The following is an 18224-nucleotide window of genomic DNA, read 5'->3' as shown; positions in this document are numbered from 1 at the left end:
GAATCAAACAGCTGCTCAAGCAAGTGGCAATTCAAAATAGGAATAAAAATACAAGTTCCCTTATGAATCTGATAATGTAGTCTAAAATGTCTTAGTACAGCATATAATAAAAAATATATTTAAATTTACTGATACAAAACAATTACTGAGAATTGTTTGATAGGCTGTTGTTTCCTACATATAAGCAGCTGTACATGATTACGTGCATATCTTGTAAGAATAATTTTGTAATGTAATAACAATAACTCATATCAATATTCTGTGCTATACTATTTCAATTAATTACACACTCTGTTCTCACTGTTCATGACTTTTCACCCACCTGAAAAAGCCCACATAAAATATAAGTTTAGTCTAAGAATTCAGAGAAAAGCTCAAATTAGCACACACGGAGTCATATTTGGCCCACAGTAATTAACACTCATAAAGGAGCTCTTAAACTTTATGAGCATATTAAAATTAGCTTCTCCCTATCCACTCACTCCATTTCTAGGGAATTACATTTGCACATGGAGAAAAAGGTCCTGTAGCTGCACTTTGCTATTCAACAATACAGCATCCCAAAATGGCCCTCAGTTAATCAGGCTGAACAAAATTATAAGGAAACAAAAGGAACACTGTGTATAAAGTAAGTGGGATATATACAAGCTGCTTTTTTTTTTTCTTTTTTTTTTTGCCGGTTGTCAGGTATTGAGCAAACTATCCCAAACTGAGGAAGACAGTTTAGGAAAGGAAGATGGAAGCCAACCTGTACTCTTTCTAAAATGTGACACCCAAATACAGACTGATCTGACTCATCAACAGTTAACTTAAAGGAGGGTTAAAATAGGTCTATTAATGTGACATATTGCCAGTGATTTCCATATGCTTGGGAAAAGCCAACAACATATGTTCCTGTTCAATTTTCGTCTCTAATGCTCTATTTTGATTACTTCCCACTACCAACTGAACATTTTATTTTGTTTTCCTGCAGGTCTAAATGTCATTTAAATGATCATAAATATAAGTTACATATGTTATATATAAATGCTTCGTTAAGATTTAAAAAGGTCTTGGAAACACTAGCTCCAGCAGAGGGCAGTATGCACAAAGGTTTTGTACTGTAAACATCCGCATTGGACGAGTACTACAAAATGGGCATCTATGGGATAAAGCATAAACCACCACACAGTTTAAGAGCATGAAGAGTAATTATTCACTGTATAGTCCAATAATCCAACATTTATAATGTAAGCTCTTTTAAAAAGCACTTACACAACACACACAGCTTTACTTGATATGTAACAGATGCCTTCTTAGAAAAAACAACAAGGCTTCACTGTTTTGTACTAGGACAAAATGTAAACAGCCATCTTACAAGTAAATATTAAAAGAATGTTTTGGTGGTGCAAGATATATAAAATAAAGTACAATGAGGCCACAATAATATAACTATACATTAGCGTGAAATCATGGATATTACAGGCCGAGATATTTCTCACCAGGGGTCAAAGGGCCGAGCCCCTTTCACTCAATCTTTTGTGCGGTTCCGTTGTGAAGAGCTGTAGTCCCAGACGAACAAATCTGTTAGGAAAGATGATTGTCAATCTGCAGAGCATGTGGTTCCCTCTGTTCAAACACATGGCCTTACAGCTTCCCAGGACTGGTCAATTCCTGGGGAACAGCTGTCAAATGTCAGATTTCAGCTGATTCCACTTGAGAGGAGTGTCAGTCATAGACTGTTTCCAATACATCCAATAAAAATTTTTTTAAAAAAATCACTGCATTATCCCTACTGACCTTAAGTAATGCTTCATTTTCAATTATTTATTTGAATCCTTTCACAAAAAATATCCCTGTGGTACCTAACAGAAACATAACTTTTTTTTTTCTTATAGATAAGGGCTACCCTCTTAAGGCAGTAGTGGGAAAAAACAACTACACTTAATTTGAAATACTGATTCTTAGCTGCAGTCATGCAATATGAAGAGAACATATAGCAGAGTAAAGCCTGGACTCTTAATTCAATAACAACTTAAAATCAACTGAGTTTCAACAAGAGCAATCTTAAAGACAATGGGGATGGGTGAGGCTGGGTCTTTCAAAAAAGAACCATCAAAATCCTGTGAAATCACTTGCACCTAGTACAGTATGGAGCTGTATGTCTTAAACGGGAGGGTGGAACATGGTTATATGGCTGCACATAGTGAGGCAAACCTCTCCGAAACATAACAACAGCATAATTTCCCATAGCCTACCATTGCTGCAATCTGTGTGAGCCAGAATCGAGGCTGCAGCGAGACAGACGGCCAGCGGGTCCAATGGTGCAGGTCGCTGACGCACGACGCTGCAACGTAGTCCCTCTGTAGGCGGGTCTTTCTCCGTGTTTTCTGATTGAATCCGTCCAGTTTGTATTTCTTGGACGCGCAGAGGAGCAGGACGAACGGGGGAAATCTTAAGACCACACGCTGTAACTGTGGATACTGGCTAAACACTGCTCCGTTATGGCAAACGCGGAGTGATTTGAGCTTCAGCCTGTCGCGCCAAATCGTGACGGTTTCAGGCTATTGTCTGCGATGCCTGAGTCCAACCAGGCTGCATTTTCTAGGATGCATCAGATGGTAACTGCGCAAGGATGCCTCCGCTGAGCATGGGCAAACAGGGCGTCTGTTACAATAATGAAATCCTCGTCCTTTTTGTTTTGAACACGGGCCACACAAAGAATCAATGCAACGCTGTGGACAACTTAAATGCTCTTCTCATCCGTCGTTCCTATAAAGAACATTGCGCAGTGCAGTGAAAACGGGATATCGTGGTGACTATATAACCTAATCAGCTGGCATTCAAATCGGTTTCAGTTCCAAGTATATGGTATATACATCTTACAGAGCGTGTTGGTTCACTGTCAATGTAAGGAACTCTGTCCAGTGGTGAGAGCCACTCTCCGAGGGTACAGATGAGAGGCAAACAATATCATCAACCACTGAAGTTGACAGCGCCTTGGGAGAAGGATGCTGGCTTTGGGAGGAAGCTTAAAACCTACAGGAATCATACCAAGATAATAGCACAGCCTGGGATCGTGATGAAAGTCCTCCGCAGGAAGAGAATTGTGTTATTTATGGCCTATTTCTTACTGCTGGTCCTCACTATGCTTAACTTGGCTAATTATAAATGGACTAAAGAGCCACAGCAGTGTAATCATCAGATGAGGAGCACCACTTATCAGAGCAGATCTGACATTCGCTTCCTATACAGGCCCTCTCTGGCTAAAAAGAGACAGCTTATCTATGTTCTGACCACCTGGAGGTCAGGCTCATCCTTTTTTGGGGAGCTCTTTAACCAAAATCCTGAAGTGTTCTTCTTGTATGAGCCAATGTGGCACATCTGGCAGAAACTGTACCCGGGCGATGCAGTTTCTTTACAAGGGGCAGCCAGAGACATGCTTAGCTCCTTATACCGCTGTGATCTGTCTGTTTTCCAACTTTACAACAGCCCCGGGGGAAAGAATTTTACCTCCCTAGGATTATTTGGGGCCACCCTCAATAAAGTTGTGTGCTCCTATCCCCTCTGCTCAGCCTACAGGAAAGAGGTGGTGGGGATGGTAGATGACAAGGTGTGTAAAAAGTGCCCCCCTCAAAGCCTTAGACTGTTGGAGGATGAGTGCCTCAAATATAACACCATAGTCATTAAAGGGGTACGCATTTTGGATGTGAACGTATTGGCCCCACTCATGGAGGATCCATCCTTGGATTTGAAGGTGATACACCTAGTAAGAGACCCGCGGGCAGTGGCCAACTCCAGGATCAAATCCAGACATGGCCTGATAAGGGAGAACTTACAGGTGGTCCGCAGCAGGGACCCTAAACTTCGCAGGATACCTTTTGTGGATCCTGGTCACAAAGCCAACAAGAAGGATGGCTCAGACTACCACTCCATAGGAGCCATGGAGGTGATCTGTGACCGCACATCGAGGACTTTGAGGACTGCCTTAAACCCACCCAGCTGGCTGAAGGGAAAGTACATAGCTGTGCGGTACGAGGACCTGGTCGAGAATCCAGTTAAGACCTTGCGGAACATCTACCGCTTTGCCAACCTGACCACCAACCACGACATTGAGTCGTTTGCGCTGAATATGACCAGTGGCTCCAGCTCCTCCTCTAAGCCATTCATAGTCTCATCCAGAAATGCCACACAAGCTGCTAGTGCATGGAGAACAGTGCTCAGCATTCAACAGATCAAACAAGTAGAGGACTACTGTCACCATGCCATGTCCGTTCTAGGGTATGAAAGAGTCAGAACAGCTGGGGAGGCTAAGGACTTGAGCAAATCACTACTGACACATTCCAAACTGTGAAAACGTCCGAAACCACCAAAGACCTTTTAATTTAATGTTCATTTTGCATAGAGTGCCGTTTCCTCTTAATGTGGAATTAAAGCTTTACTTTGAATCCGTGTTTGAGGAGCTCCACTGGCCACATTTGGAATGTATCATGTTTCTCTTATATAAATTGCAGTGGTATTTGAAAGGACAACTTCTTTTATTCTGGATTACTGGCTGTGTTTGACAATGCAAGGCCTATGAACGATATGAATAGTGAAGCTGCAACTATGAAAAAAACAAACAACTGTAGAATTCATGTATCTTGTTATGATGACACTTCAAAGTGGATGTTATGGGGTTATTTTTGAATGTTCAAAATCTTACAAAAATATGTTTTTCCAGTCTCCATATTGTCTGTAAAAGTGAAAATAGTGGATGAAAGAAAAACAACAAAAAACAAAGAACAACTGCTAAAAAAAAGTTCACTGCTAATAATTATTTGTATGATCTGGCTGAAGTCACAGACAATCAATAAATTGGTTTGTTGATGTGCCATAGGTAGAGGTGTGATGAGTAGGCTACATCAGAATAGCAGTAGTGCAATTTCCAGATTTTAAAAAAAGGAATTTTCGGATTTTCGTCACCAAATCGTTGAAGGATAATATCATGCACTGTGGACAATGCTATGGCTCTGGAGCTGGAAATGCTGTCTCAGTGTCAGTGTAAGCAGTCTGTTCTACCATTTCAAATGTTTACAATTGCTTGCTCGTATAAAAACACATGATCTGGGAATATTACATTGAGTAAAGTTCACAGTTAAAAGGACAATTTATGCACCTGTGTTGAACAAACTGGACTGCTGTACATTTAAATAATTAATAAAAAAAACAATGTTTTTGTTAATGAATTTAAACAAGACCATTGGTTCTCAAGGCCTGGCGCACAAGGCAAGGTCTCCTGAAAAGTTAAATTAAAATTACAATAAAATCCAACACAGTGAGCCACTGGATTTAATCAACATTGCAATAAGAGAAAGCTTTATGCTATTAACATGTATTTTAATTATACATAGGTTTTGTAATAATTTTGTTCTTTGTATTTATGAGATATTTCAAAGCATACTGTAACTTAGTTTAGTGCATTATGCCCCACTGTGCCTTCCATCGCCATTTGAGAACCGTTGTGCTGGACTTATTTCGTAAATTCACTAATTGCTATATAAATTAAAGGTACCCTCTGGAGTTTTCTTGTAAACAAAGTTTATGTTTACATTCAGTTTTACTCACCGAAACGCACTGCGTGTATCCTTTTGGTTTTGCAAAGGTGTTGAATGCATTTCCTTCCTCTTAAACAAGTGCAAATCCAATTTTTCTCAAATGTTAACCTGCATTCATTACATCCATTAATACTTCCTAGCATACTTCTTCTACCCTTCCTTTGCTGCCGCATTGATGTGTTTCTTGGCCCTTTATCACAACCTTTATACTGGTAGAATACTCTGAAACCCTTGGTAGAAATGTGTATACCATCATCTGCATGCATGTGCATGAGCATCCTCATGCATGAGAACAAATGTGGTTATTGGTCAAAAGTTCCACAGGGTACCTTTTAAGTCCATGTCGTAAAAATGTTAGTCATAATGATCAGAATGACTATATTCGTAAGTTTGTAGACGTAATTATTGAGAGCTTCAGCTTTTGTTTTTTGAGGACAAAACCTTAAAAGAAAATCCCAGAGAAATGGCTCAAAAAGGGAAATACACAGATATAAAATGACCTAAATATGAAGGTAAAAGTATAAAAGTTCAATAGACATTTTATGAAAATCATTGTATCATTTCAGATAGTTTGCTGTTATTTGCTGAGCTTTGTAGATTTCATCTCACCTCAGAAAAACAGAGGTTAATAAAATTTAGTTTTGTGATGTTCAAAGTGCCCAAAAAAGTACACTTGAAAAGCTCAACAGTTAGCAAGTCTTTCCTCAACAAGGTAACACAGAAAAGTTGTAAGACCTTGTTGTGAGCAGTTTCTCCCTCCTGAAAAGAGATAGATACTGTAGCTGATGGGCGTACATCATTGAGTAGTTCTCAAAGAAAATACTTAGAATAAGGGTTGCGGTTTATCAGAAGTGACTGTCATATGTGGAAAGAGACATTGTTTTTGAGTTTTCAAATGTCAAATTTAAATGTTTTGATATGTTGAGGATCACAGACAAATGCATTACAGTGTGTTAGAGTGTGTTGGGATGACCTAATCTACAAGTGATTAGCCACAAATCTGTCATTGCAAATGACACAAAAACCTGTAAAACCGCCTCCTGAATTAGAGAAAAAATAAGTCTTTGTGTGAACTGTCCCTCCAAGGATAGAGCTAAAGGTTGAGCATCTCTATCTGAGGACTCATGTTTAAAGGCTATTTAGATCATTCAGTTCTCTTTGCTCAGAACAAAACCGCATTCAAACATTGGGACTAGCAAAGGAGACTACGCACCCATGCATTCACAACATAAAATGGGAGGCCCTCAATTCAAGGACAATGGCTTTATTAATATGATGGAAACAGGCTGCATATTCACAAAGCCTAACCTTCACAAATTAGATTTGTGAAGTACACAACACCCTGTTTCACTCAAGGGGAAAGGGGCCAGGAGATTTATAATGTTTTACTCAGAAAGCAACAAAGTGCAATCTATAATTAAAGAAGTTAGAGGAAACCTCACATGGTAATAGAGGCTTTCACAAATGCTGTTAACATACTTAAGCATTTGGAAATATTCTAGTGCGCCGCAGCATGATAAGCAAGACGTGGAGGGAGATGAGGGGGTAATAAATTCGGTGGAATACATTTGACTCAGTTAAAAGGATTGTAGCAGAAAACAGTGCAATGAAAGTTTAATAACGAGCTGGGCAAGAGCAATGCAAAGCTGTCACAAAAATACAATTTCAGCTGATTAAGGGAAATATAATAGCATTCAATGATAGTGGATGTTCATGAGCAACTTTCCCTAGAGCTTGAAACCAAGACATTGCATAACCAAGTAGCATGAAGGAGCTCTGCTCACAATTACATTAATGTGTGACTTAACATGTTGCATTTTCACCAGAACTATTGCATTATTATTTTGCTTGCTCTGTGAAAAGTACACATAGGTCAAATTCTGCTTCATGCTGGCTGTGTTTAGACAGTAGGCACTTAAATTATATGGGCTTAACATTTCTATTTCAGCTATTAAATTCCTTGAAACTGGAGAAAGACAAGCCAAGACAATCATCAGCAGAGTAACAGAAAGTGCAATGGCCTTTGTAAATGTTTTTACTCCCTGTGTTTGTGCCTTTGCATGCATGTAAGCACAGGGGGGTGCATGACCTTTTGTGAGCCATTGTAACTCCAATTCCCGGTCGGCTCCTCTCAAATGCCCTTCACAGTGACCCCATTCACTGTAAGAAGTAGGGCCTTAGCCTCAGGGAGGCAGGTGCTGATAAAACTTAGAGGGTTAGTGGTGACTCCTGGAGTTTCAGGCCTCCCTGGTGAGAGCTGGAGTAGTGCCAAGGCCCAGGTCTCCCTCCACTAGGTCCTCCTGGTGCTCGGATCCAGAGTCGCCTCCTATTGATACAAGCTGGTTCTCTGCTTTCTCCCCACTGAAGGTGGATTCACCTGGCTCAGTCTCACACAGTTGCTCTTCATTCTGAATGGCAAGTGGCAAATCATAATTAATAACTATGATTTCTTTCTATCCTCTGAAGATATTTACAGTATGTAGTAACACAAGGGAAGTCTTACCTCTTGGATATGTGGGCTGCCAAAGAGTCTGGCAAATACTCCACACCACTGTGGCAGTGAGATGGTCAGTGGAGGGCCATAATGTGTTAGCACCGGTTTTACATATCTTTGACATTGTAAAGGCATGATGACAGAGGTGTGCAAGTATCAAGTATCAAAGATAAACAAGGAAAAGGAAAATGTCTTATTTTTAAGCATTTTACAAATCTGGCCTCAGGCTACCCGTCATAATTTTAGCAGCGCCAAAGCACATCTCACATGGGGCACATTATGTGATTATGTGTGAAAACAAGCAATTGTAGTATTTTACTGATGTATTTTAGAGGGTTCATGAAGGTTAAGAAGATCAAGGTGTAACATCCTAGCTGTATTTCTTTAGCTAAGTATGTTAATTATGGTTGGGACCAAAGAATTTGAGGGAATGTTTATTGTTTTTTTATTTTAACTGCAGATGTGAGTGATTATGTTAGAAAGAACTGGTTAAAGTGAGTTACTATTTTCTGGGGAGAAGCACGTAATAAGTTTATAAGTGCACAATATATTATACATAAGTAATAGATTAGAAATGGGAAATATAGCTATGGCACATTAGCTATTTTCTCAAACATACTGTACGGATATCAGAGCCAGTTCTCCGTCTTATGATCCGAGTCATTATCATAATGCATATGCTAATACATGACATAATACACATGACTCAACATGTCAGCCAAGTACTCTGTTTCCAACTAGACTTCCAGTTCTTTTTTTACCATGCAAACAAAAGATAAAAATACAACAGAGACTAGCTCACTTCCACTAGGCACAGCGCAATAAGAGGCTAAACAATGACACAGCCTTTTTCAGATTTCACTAGCATCACTGAACTGAATCCACATACCATAATGTTAAAATGATGACTGTCTATGCAGTTGTATTAGGCATATTATTCCCCTAATGAGGCCATAGTCATCTTACTGTCATTAAATGCCAGTGGCTTACCAATGCCGTTTTTGTTAGAGACTGCTGAGCTGTTAGCATTTCTAATATATATCTACCAGTTCTTGTCTGCTGGGTAATTGTCTTAACTAATAAAAGCTCCATGCTACAAAGACAGACTCTCCAGGAGAGAGCGCAGTACAAGGGCAGACTGGCAGAGGGCCAGATAGAGATAAAAATAATTTACTGATAGAAAAAAGGTATCAAATGGGGGTTTTATCTTGTTTCTAGCAAGCGGGGTCAATCTTATACTTTATTGAAACCAGAGGCAAGGTCAGAAATGGTTTAGAAATGTGTTTAAGTGATGATATAAAGTAGTACAGGCAAGGATATTTCTGATCAGTTTTGAGAGCAAGAGTAGAAGAAGGGGGTGTTTTCGGATGCCAGACATTATAGTTAAAATCCCCTGGAGGTGTTGTGGGCTCAAATCAACAAACACCTGTGATGGTATGTAGTCACTTGATAATAACAATGACATATTATACACCTACTAATGCCTTTTTTGGGACCAGATTTCAACATATAATAGCTTGGTGACAGCCGATCTTGTAATACAATTGATTCTGTATCTTCTCCATTACAGAGCCTAAAAAAAACACACACAAAAACAGCACACTAGCTACCTTTTAACTGTAAAAAAAAAAAAAAGTTTAAATTAATAATTACCCTTCTGAAGGTCCATATTTTTCTCTGCTTTTGCCTCAGAAAAACACAAAATAATAGTTCACCAATGCTATCTTTTCTGGACAAAAGCAACCTTTGCACCTCGAGGCCTTTAATGAATAATGTGGGTCTCAGAGGTGGCACACAAGTACACAATCCTCTGGCACAGATACAAAAAACAAGGAGAGGAAACTGATCTAATATGTTATTTGGCACCAAGTCTTACATTCTGGTGCTGTTATCAGCAATATGCAAGAGGTGGGAATTACAGCCATCATTCTGCCGGCTAACAGGATTTATTTATACATGTTTCAAATGAGGGACAGAGAGAGAAAAAAAGAAAAGTGGGCGGGGGTTGAGGAACTAGAAAAGGGGGAAGAATGATTTCTTTGGGACTTATAGGAGTGAGTTGTCTTCTCGTTGGCACAGTTTCCTCCTGTTCCACACTGGCATAATACTAGACAGCGATGGTAATTATAAAGGCTAGAGTTGCTTTCTGATCTACAATGGTGTCAGATTGTGTGTGTGTGTGTGTGTCTGTGTGTTGGAAATGGTGTTGATTAGTAGTGGAGGGGGTAGAAGCCCAACTGCTTCTTAAGCCACCATTGCAGCAAGCATGATTTCCTCATTAGTGGAGGAAGAGTATATTTACTAAACTACTGTACTTCAGTAGAGTTTTGAGGTATTTGTACTTTACTTGAGCATGTCCATTTTATGCTGGTATATACAGTATACACAGAGAGAAGAAAAACATAAAGTAGAAGTAAGAAATAAAGAACACATACACTTCAAAGAATATCAAAATCAAGAAGAACAAAAGGGATCATGGACTGTCCCATTAAAAAATAAATAACAATAAAAATCTAATAAAATGGATGAAAGATAAATAGATTGATACACAGATTCATCTTATTTAACCATTTTTTAAAAAATCTTAGATTTTTTTTTTTTTCTTTGTTGTGACCATGCCCCAGTTAAAGGACAAGCCAAGACACAGTCTGGCACATAACCCTGTAAAATCACAACTTGATGTTTTTACACTTCATGTTTTGTACAGAGTAAACAAACAGTACGTAAGTGAGCTTTGGAGGTGCTGGTAGATACCTTAGGATAGAGCCAGACTAGTTTTCCCCCCTGCATCCAGTCTTTATGCTAATTTTTGGCAACAAAGCCAGTAAGCTATTTCCAACAATTAACTAATCATTTAATGTTTGTTGCTGGCTATACGAAAAAATTCTCATCTCAGAAAAACCAAAGATTGCCAAGACTAGATCTGTTTTTATCACTCTATGCTACTTTTTACTTCTACTTTGTAAAATTGTACTGTTTACCCCACTACATTTATGCAACAGCTGTAGTTAGCAGTTATTTTGCAGATTCAGATTTTATATGCAAAACATATGTCTTATGTGATATGTTTAAACTACCCAACAGTATATGAAGTTACAATAATAGTAGCTTCAGTGACCAGCTACAACCATAAAATGCTGCAATAAATGCCCAACAATATCAAACAATAATATGCATGTAATATGCATACAATAATACAACACGGTGAAAGAGGCAGTACTGCATAATGAATACTTCTACATGTCCCTTACACAAAACCCAAAATGTCAGCAGCACATATTTACAATTAATGCCACCTCCTTCCAACTGCTAGCTATTGTGGTATATTATATAATACCATAAATATACATTGGACATGACTTGGGTTTTAACTCCCAAGTCACACCATGGACTCAACCCAAGACCCCGCCAACTGCATAATGCAGCCACCCCAGGTCTCTTAAACAAGGGTGTCCTCTGGGATGCCAGAGTCAAAACAAAAAACATCGGTTGCCAGCCCTGAAACCACGGTCTGCAAACCACTTAAGCAAGAAGATCAAACAGGCTTTGAGGTTCATCAAAATTAGTGTTAAGAGTAAAACGTTTGTGCTGATGAGCTTCAAAGCCAGGCTGATTGGGAAATGGTTGAGGAAGCAGCAGGATGCCTTTAGGATGAGACACCGGCAAGCTAAGTTGAAGCTCAATGATCCTGCAGTGGGGTTGAGACTGAGAATCCTCTGACCTGGTCCACATCAAAGCATCCCCATAATATGTTTTTTTCCTTCGTCCAATAGGAAACATTGGCCATGACTGTGCCTTTCATTTTGCTCACAGCTTCTCTCATCCCCTCTGTCTCCCTCTCATTTACATGCATATACAGATTCAGAAAATCCACACACACACACACACACACACACACACACACACACACACACACACACACACACACACACACACACACACACACACACACACACCACACACACACACACAAGTAACCCAATATGTAGACTTTTAACTACAGCCACAGGGTATGGGTATACTCTGTGTAGTTACTATGGTTGAACAGATTGCAATGAGTGTGTCAAAGAAAGCAAATGCCAGAAGTTTAATGTTTGCCGTGTGTAAAATTATGTGTGTATGTATGTAGTACATTTATTAACTCCATGGCTGTCTTGCTTATTAAGCTGTTTTTTAAGCTCGTCTAGACCCATGGTCAATCCATACTGTCAGAGAGTATGTATAATTCCATGTCACAATCCTTTTCTCATCACTGGATCCAAATCCTTCTGAAATTCCATCAACTATTGTCTAAGAAAACACATTCAAAAGTTAAAAACTGTATTGAACATTTAATATAATAGTCTTCTATCTCTGCAAAGAAAGAGGTTTTTTTTTGTTCTTTTCAGCAGCAGGGACATAGAGGCTTGTGAGGACACAAAGGAACAATGAAGAGGAACATTCTTGAGGAATATTTGTTTTAGGATGCTAGACATCAGAGCAAAGCAACGATATATGAAAATATCCCTTTGAAAATCTAAAAATTACTTGAAGGTAGTTGTTCACAGATGTCCCCAGTTCAACGTGATTAAGTTTTAAGATGGCATGCAAGGAAAAATGTGAAAGATATTCTTAATACACTTACAAAAGGTCATTTTATTATATTATGTGCATACTATTTAAATTTTTAAATTTTAATTTAACTAATTTTTAAGTCACATTGCAAGACCACAAAGGTCAAAAGCATTGAGGTTGTTGAACCTTTTTAAAAAACAGACTTTTTTAAAATACAGATGCCATTTCCTCATAAACTGATCTTCTCCGCTCCACTTAATTAGAGTGAAGGACTGTTATTATGTCAGAGAAAAATGACAGCAATAACATGATTCAACAGGCCAAAGTATGAGGCATGTTTCTCATACTACTGCACAGTCTGTTGTAAACACCTACAACTATGAAATGGTTAACTAAGAGATTTTGATTTTAAGGTAATCTGTTTGACTGAAGACTTTCTTGTTGTCACAGAAGAGATCTCTTTTCCACAAACAGAGTTCAGTCTTGCCTAATCTTCGATGCTAAACCTGCAATTTTGGAGCTTTCCCACCCACAGTGAGTGGTTAATGGTTTACCAAAACTGCCAAATCATACGTTTGTCCCCTAACTGTAATTCACTTTACATGCACTTCTCTAAAAAACAACTAATATTGACATTGACACACTCATGCATTAAATAAATACTCTAAATGAATGCACAATCAGGCCTGCATCTCATTGTTTTGCATTGGCCATAGCGTCCGTAAAGAAACAGGATGTGCTCCTTACCAAGCACTGGGACAGGTCATGAGGCCAATAAGTAGTAAAATTAGATTATCTTAAACTTAATGCAGTCCTCATGAAATTCCACAGCAGAGGACACGACTGTTTTCTTACTGCCAAACTACACTCTCTGCTTACAGGAATCCAGTTCATCCTGTAGTTAATAGGAAATACATTAAAGCAATACTTTGACATTTTAGAAATACACATATCGGTATATTTATCGTACAGACAAGTGCATTGTATTAATCATCTCATCTAACTCTCGGCAACAAAGCAAATATGTGCATATTTGCCAAAAATGTCAGACGGTTCCTTTGGTGCAAACATAGATGTACTTGTATGTGTATTTCATATTCTGAAAACTAATATGAAAACATGTATACATGTTGTTTTGATACAACTGCACACATAAAGACATACACATGTATCTGGTGTATAGGTGTTAGAAGACCACGCACCAAAACCAGTTCATGAAGTTCATGTTTGTTCTGCCATCACAGTACATAAAGGTTTTTGTTCACATTCCCTGAAATGAAGCACTTTGCCTTTTTTTCCTTTTACTCAGTGTATAATAGTACTTTGCAGACTGTCCCATTACCCATTGTGTGTGAACAGGTGGGACAATACTTTGGAGAAGAAAGCTGTCAAAGGATACTTGTAGTCCAGACGGTACCACAGGCCTGGTGTTGTGTCTGGCCTCCCTGTAGCAACCTGTAGACCATGAGAGAACCACTGTTACTCACTGACACACAAAGACCCTCTGGGGTGGCAGTACACGCTGCCTGATGGATATGCTGAAAACCTGAACCCCTGGATGGTTAGCAAGGCCATATTCATTGACCTTGCTTTGACAAGTGGGACCTCAGGCACTGTGCTCATATAGGAAAATCCTGTTCTCAAAAACTGCAGAGTCCTCTGAGATCCCTTCCCACTACAGTAAGAACACGCCCATAGCTGTCACTATGCAGTCTCACTCTCTGGGCAAGTTTATTTTTATCCATTTCCATAAAAGGAACCCTTGAGCTCGCCCTCACCCCTCCACTGGGATCTTCCTTATTTCTTACCGGCCCCGCTGTCTATTCTGTCTGCCCCTCTGGACTCATAATGCGAGAGAGCTGGCGAGACCTTGTCCCATCCACAGTTTGCCAATAAGAGTCAGGTCACATAAGAAGATGAAAGAGAGGGGATGGAGAGCTGATGGGAAGCAATAATGGTAGGGTGCGAGGGGTGTGTGTGGGTGTTTGTGCCTGCACAACAAAAAGGTACACTCAGAGGGCCTCTGTGCTGGCAAGGATGTGCTACAGACTGTCATTTAGCAGGAAGCAAAAGTGCATTCCCTCCTCTTGAACCTCTTCTTAACTTTGATGTCATACAGCGTTAAAATAAACTACAGAGCCAAGATTAAAGGGTAGAAGCCTATTATGTGTCAGAGGGAAAGGATGGCAGGATATACTTTAAATCCTTGCTATGTAACTTATATGTAAAAATGCCACACACTGTTAAATCCATATAATGTATAGTATGTGCAAAAAACTATACCAATAGCCTATAACTGTAGTTAAGCACATAAAGACTCGGTATGTGAAACAGAAAAGTCCTGCAGCAACTTTTGTGGTGATTAGAGATCATTTTTAACAAAATAAAGTTTTCTTGCCTTTGAAAGTGGTCTTTATTCTCTCACCGTCTTTAGTTCCCTCTGCTGGGGGACAGCTTACAGCTTGATATTCTGTAAACCTTATATACATCAGTGCAACTTATTTATTAGTATTGTGAGTCAGTAAATAATATATGCTTCCACCTGGTAAAGTCAATTTGGAAGCAAATGAAGCTGCCCAGTTTCTTTTTAACTATATTTTTTGGCAGCCTATAATTTCTCAGTGATTATGACATAAGTTTGAACTTTAGTGAGATGTTTTCTATTATCATCTGTCATTTCTCTCTACATTTTTAATACAAGTTAAATACATACTGGCAAGGGCTTTTCATGAAAAAATTATTTTTGCAATATGTGGGATAATTTCATTTATTTATAATTCCCAACGGTAGTCCTACAAATGTTTTTTACATTGTTGAACAGAAATAACTGGACATCATATTTTGTAGGTTCCTGCAGATGGAAGCCGATGGTTCGATTGAAAAGTGCCACTTGCAACAAAACTGCAAATTGTGGCACCGCAGTTTGAATGCCAGAAAGGACAAACACTGCAGGAATAAATAGAGCAGACAAAATATGGATTACTGAGTAGTCACAATAAAGTGTTTTACCTCAAAACAACGGTCCTCCTCAGGATTTTCATCTGCATCCATCCCCACTCTTTAGAGAATGAAAAAAGTACAGTAAAAACTTGACTCAATACAATTAAATGACAAAGAGACAGAAACAAATCCCAAGGGTTTGATTTTCCACTACATGTGAAACTATATTCGTTTAAACAGTCAGTGCTGCATGGGACTTAGCAAGAAAAGTGACCGTGGAACTTGTCTTGTTTTGAAAATGACCTTTCGAACAGTTTGATCAAAATCAGCCTTGTCTTTAACATCACACCAAAAAAATGTCAGCTGGGTAAACATTTTGATGACACTGACAAACAGCACCGCAAATGTGCTAGATATTCTGCGTGGCTGCAATTATTTACCTGTCGAAGAAGACCCCACTTTGCTTCAGGCGTGCTCCAACAACAGGGATGAGATGGTGTATATATATAGTATATAGTACATATATACAGTGGGGTCCAGAAGTCTGAGACTACTTTCCTCACATATACATATACACACAATATGTGTATATATATATATATATATATATATATATATATATATACACACACACACACGCAATATATATCCATATATGTATTCACAATATATATATATATATATATATATATATACACATATATATATACACACATACACACATATATATATATATATACATACATACACATATATATATACATACATATACATATATACACATATATACACACACACACACATATATATATATATATACACACACACACACATATATATATATATACACACACACACACACACACATATATACACACATATATACACATATACACACACACACACACACACACATACATATATATATATATATATATATACATATATACATATACACACACATACATATATTTTATACACATATATATACACATACACACACACCCACACACACACACACACACACACACACACATATATATACATACATTCATACATATCTATACATATAGATACATATAGGTACACATATATACCTCCTCTACATGGATGACATCAAGCTGTATGCCAGGAATGAGCGAGACATCGACTAACTTATCCACCTCACCAGGATCTACAGCAACGACATCAGAATGTCATTCGGACTAGATCGGGTGGTATAGAAGAGAGGGAAGATGATCAGAACGGAGGCGCTTGAACTACCAGAAGGCAGCACTGCAGATGTTCAGGACAGCTACAAATACCTTCGGATCCCGCAGGCAAATGGGAAACTTGAGGAGGCCGCAAGGAATTCAGCCACAGCCAAATACCTACACAGAGTAAGGCAGGTCCTGAAAAGTCGGCTGAATGGCAAAAAAAAGATACGCGCCATCAACACGTACGCCCTGTCAGTCGTCAGATACCCAAGTGGTATAATAAGCTGGCCGAAGAAGGAGATAGAGGCCACTGATATCAAGACTAGAAAGCTCCTCACAATGCATGGAGGGTTTCACCCCAAGTCCAGCACCCTGAGACTGTACACTAAGCGGAACGAGGGAGGCCGAGGACTGGTGGGCATCAGAGCCACTGTCCAGGACAAAACAACCAACATCCAGGAATACATCAGGAAGATGGCCCCCAAAGATGAACTGCTAAGTGAATACCTCAGGCAGCAGAACCCCGATGATGCAGAGGAGGAGGAGGAACCATCATGGAGGGACAAGCCCCTACATGTATGTACTGCATGTACCACCGACAGATAGAAGAAGTGGCTGATATCAAGAAATCCTACCAGTGGCTGGAAAAGGCTGGACTGAAGGACAGCACAGAAGCACTAATCATGGCAGCACAAGAGCAGGCACTCAGTACAAGATCAATAGAGGCGGGGATCTACCACACCAGACAGGACCCCAGGTGCAGGCTGTGCAAAGATGCTCCTGAGACAGTTCAGCACATAGTAGCAGGGTGTAAAATGCAGGCAGGAACAGCTTACATGGAATAACCAATTGGCTGGCATAGTGTACAGGAACATCTGCACTGAGTATGGGTTGGAGGTCCCAAGGTCACAATGGAAGACACCTCCTAAGGTGGTTGAGAATGACCAAGCCAAGATCCTGTGGGACTTCCAGATCCAGACTAACAAACTGGTGATGGCATCGTGTTGATCGACAAACAACAGAGGAAGGCAGTAGTGATAGACGTAGCGATTCCAAGCAACAGCAACATCAAAAAGAAGGAACATGAGAAAATCGAAAAATACCAAGGGCTGAAAGAGGAGCTAGAAAAGATGGAAGAATTTTACAAATATATGTACACAAACACATATACACACATATATATAATGTTGTTGCTGATTGTTTTACGTGCTGGTGTGCCTTTTGCATGTGCTGGGAGGCCTCTGCAATAAAACAACAGAGAGGAGATTCTCATCAAAGCATTAGAGCGCTGCGACCACTTGGTGCTGTGCATTATTTTGTCTTGGCTGCCTTCCCTCCACAATCCATCTCCCTGTTTACAGTGTTTCAATTCTTCCCTCTTTGATCATTGCTCCTCTTGTTATTGCTTCTCACCTTTCAGTTTAGTCTTTGTTTTTGTATACAGAGGCTATTTTGTGCACTATG

At 39.2% G+C, this 18224-nt stretch overlaps 2 protein-coding genes across 2 annotated transcripts in view; one reads left to right on the top strand and one right to left on the bottom strand.

The window, feature by feature from the left end:
- Positions 1–2364: 2364 nt before the first annotated feature.
- chst2b (carbohydrate (N-acetylglucosamine-6-O) sulfotransferase 2b) lies at positions 2365–6362 on the top strand. The gene has a single exon (XM_040127511.1). It carries the CDS (start codon positions 2936–2938, stop codon positions 4331–4333), a length of 1398 nt encoding a protein of 465 aa, XP_039983445.1. The 5' UTR covers positions 2365–2935; the 3' UTR covers positions 4334–6362.
- A 1082-nt stretch (positions 6363–7444) lies between these two features.
- Positions 7445–18224, bottom strand: part of LOC120789759 (sodium/hydrogen exchanger 9-like) — a 60026-nt gene continuing 49246 nt past the window's right edge. Inside the window, exons 13-16 of the mRNA XM_040126730.1 lie at positions 15634–15682; positions 14024–14079; positions 8080–8185; positions 7445–7984 (exon numbers count right to left, since the gene is read on the bottom strand). Coding sequence (XP_039982664.1) covers positions 7814–7984; positions 8080–8185; positions 14024–14079; positions 15634–15682 — 382 coding nt within the window. The 3' untranslated portion in view covers positions 7445–7813. The remainder of the gene's footprint in view (positions 7985–8079; positions 8186–14023; positions 14080–15633; positions 15683–18224) is intronic.

This window comes from Xiphias gladius, chromosome 5, assembly GCF_016859285.1.
Source record: "Xiphias gladius isolate SHS-SW01 ecotype Sanya breed wild chromosome 5, ASM1685928v1, whole genome shotgun sequence".
Taxonomy (NCBI): domain Eukaryota; kingdom Metazoa; phylum Chordata; class Actinopteri; order Istiophoriformes; family Xiphiidae; genus Xiphias; species Xiphias gladius.
Note: the sequence above shows the minus strand (reverse complement) of the source record. Positions and strands in the feature narration are given on the sequence as shown.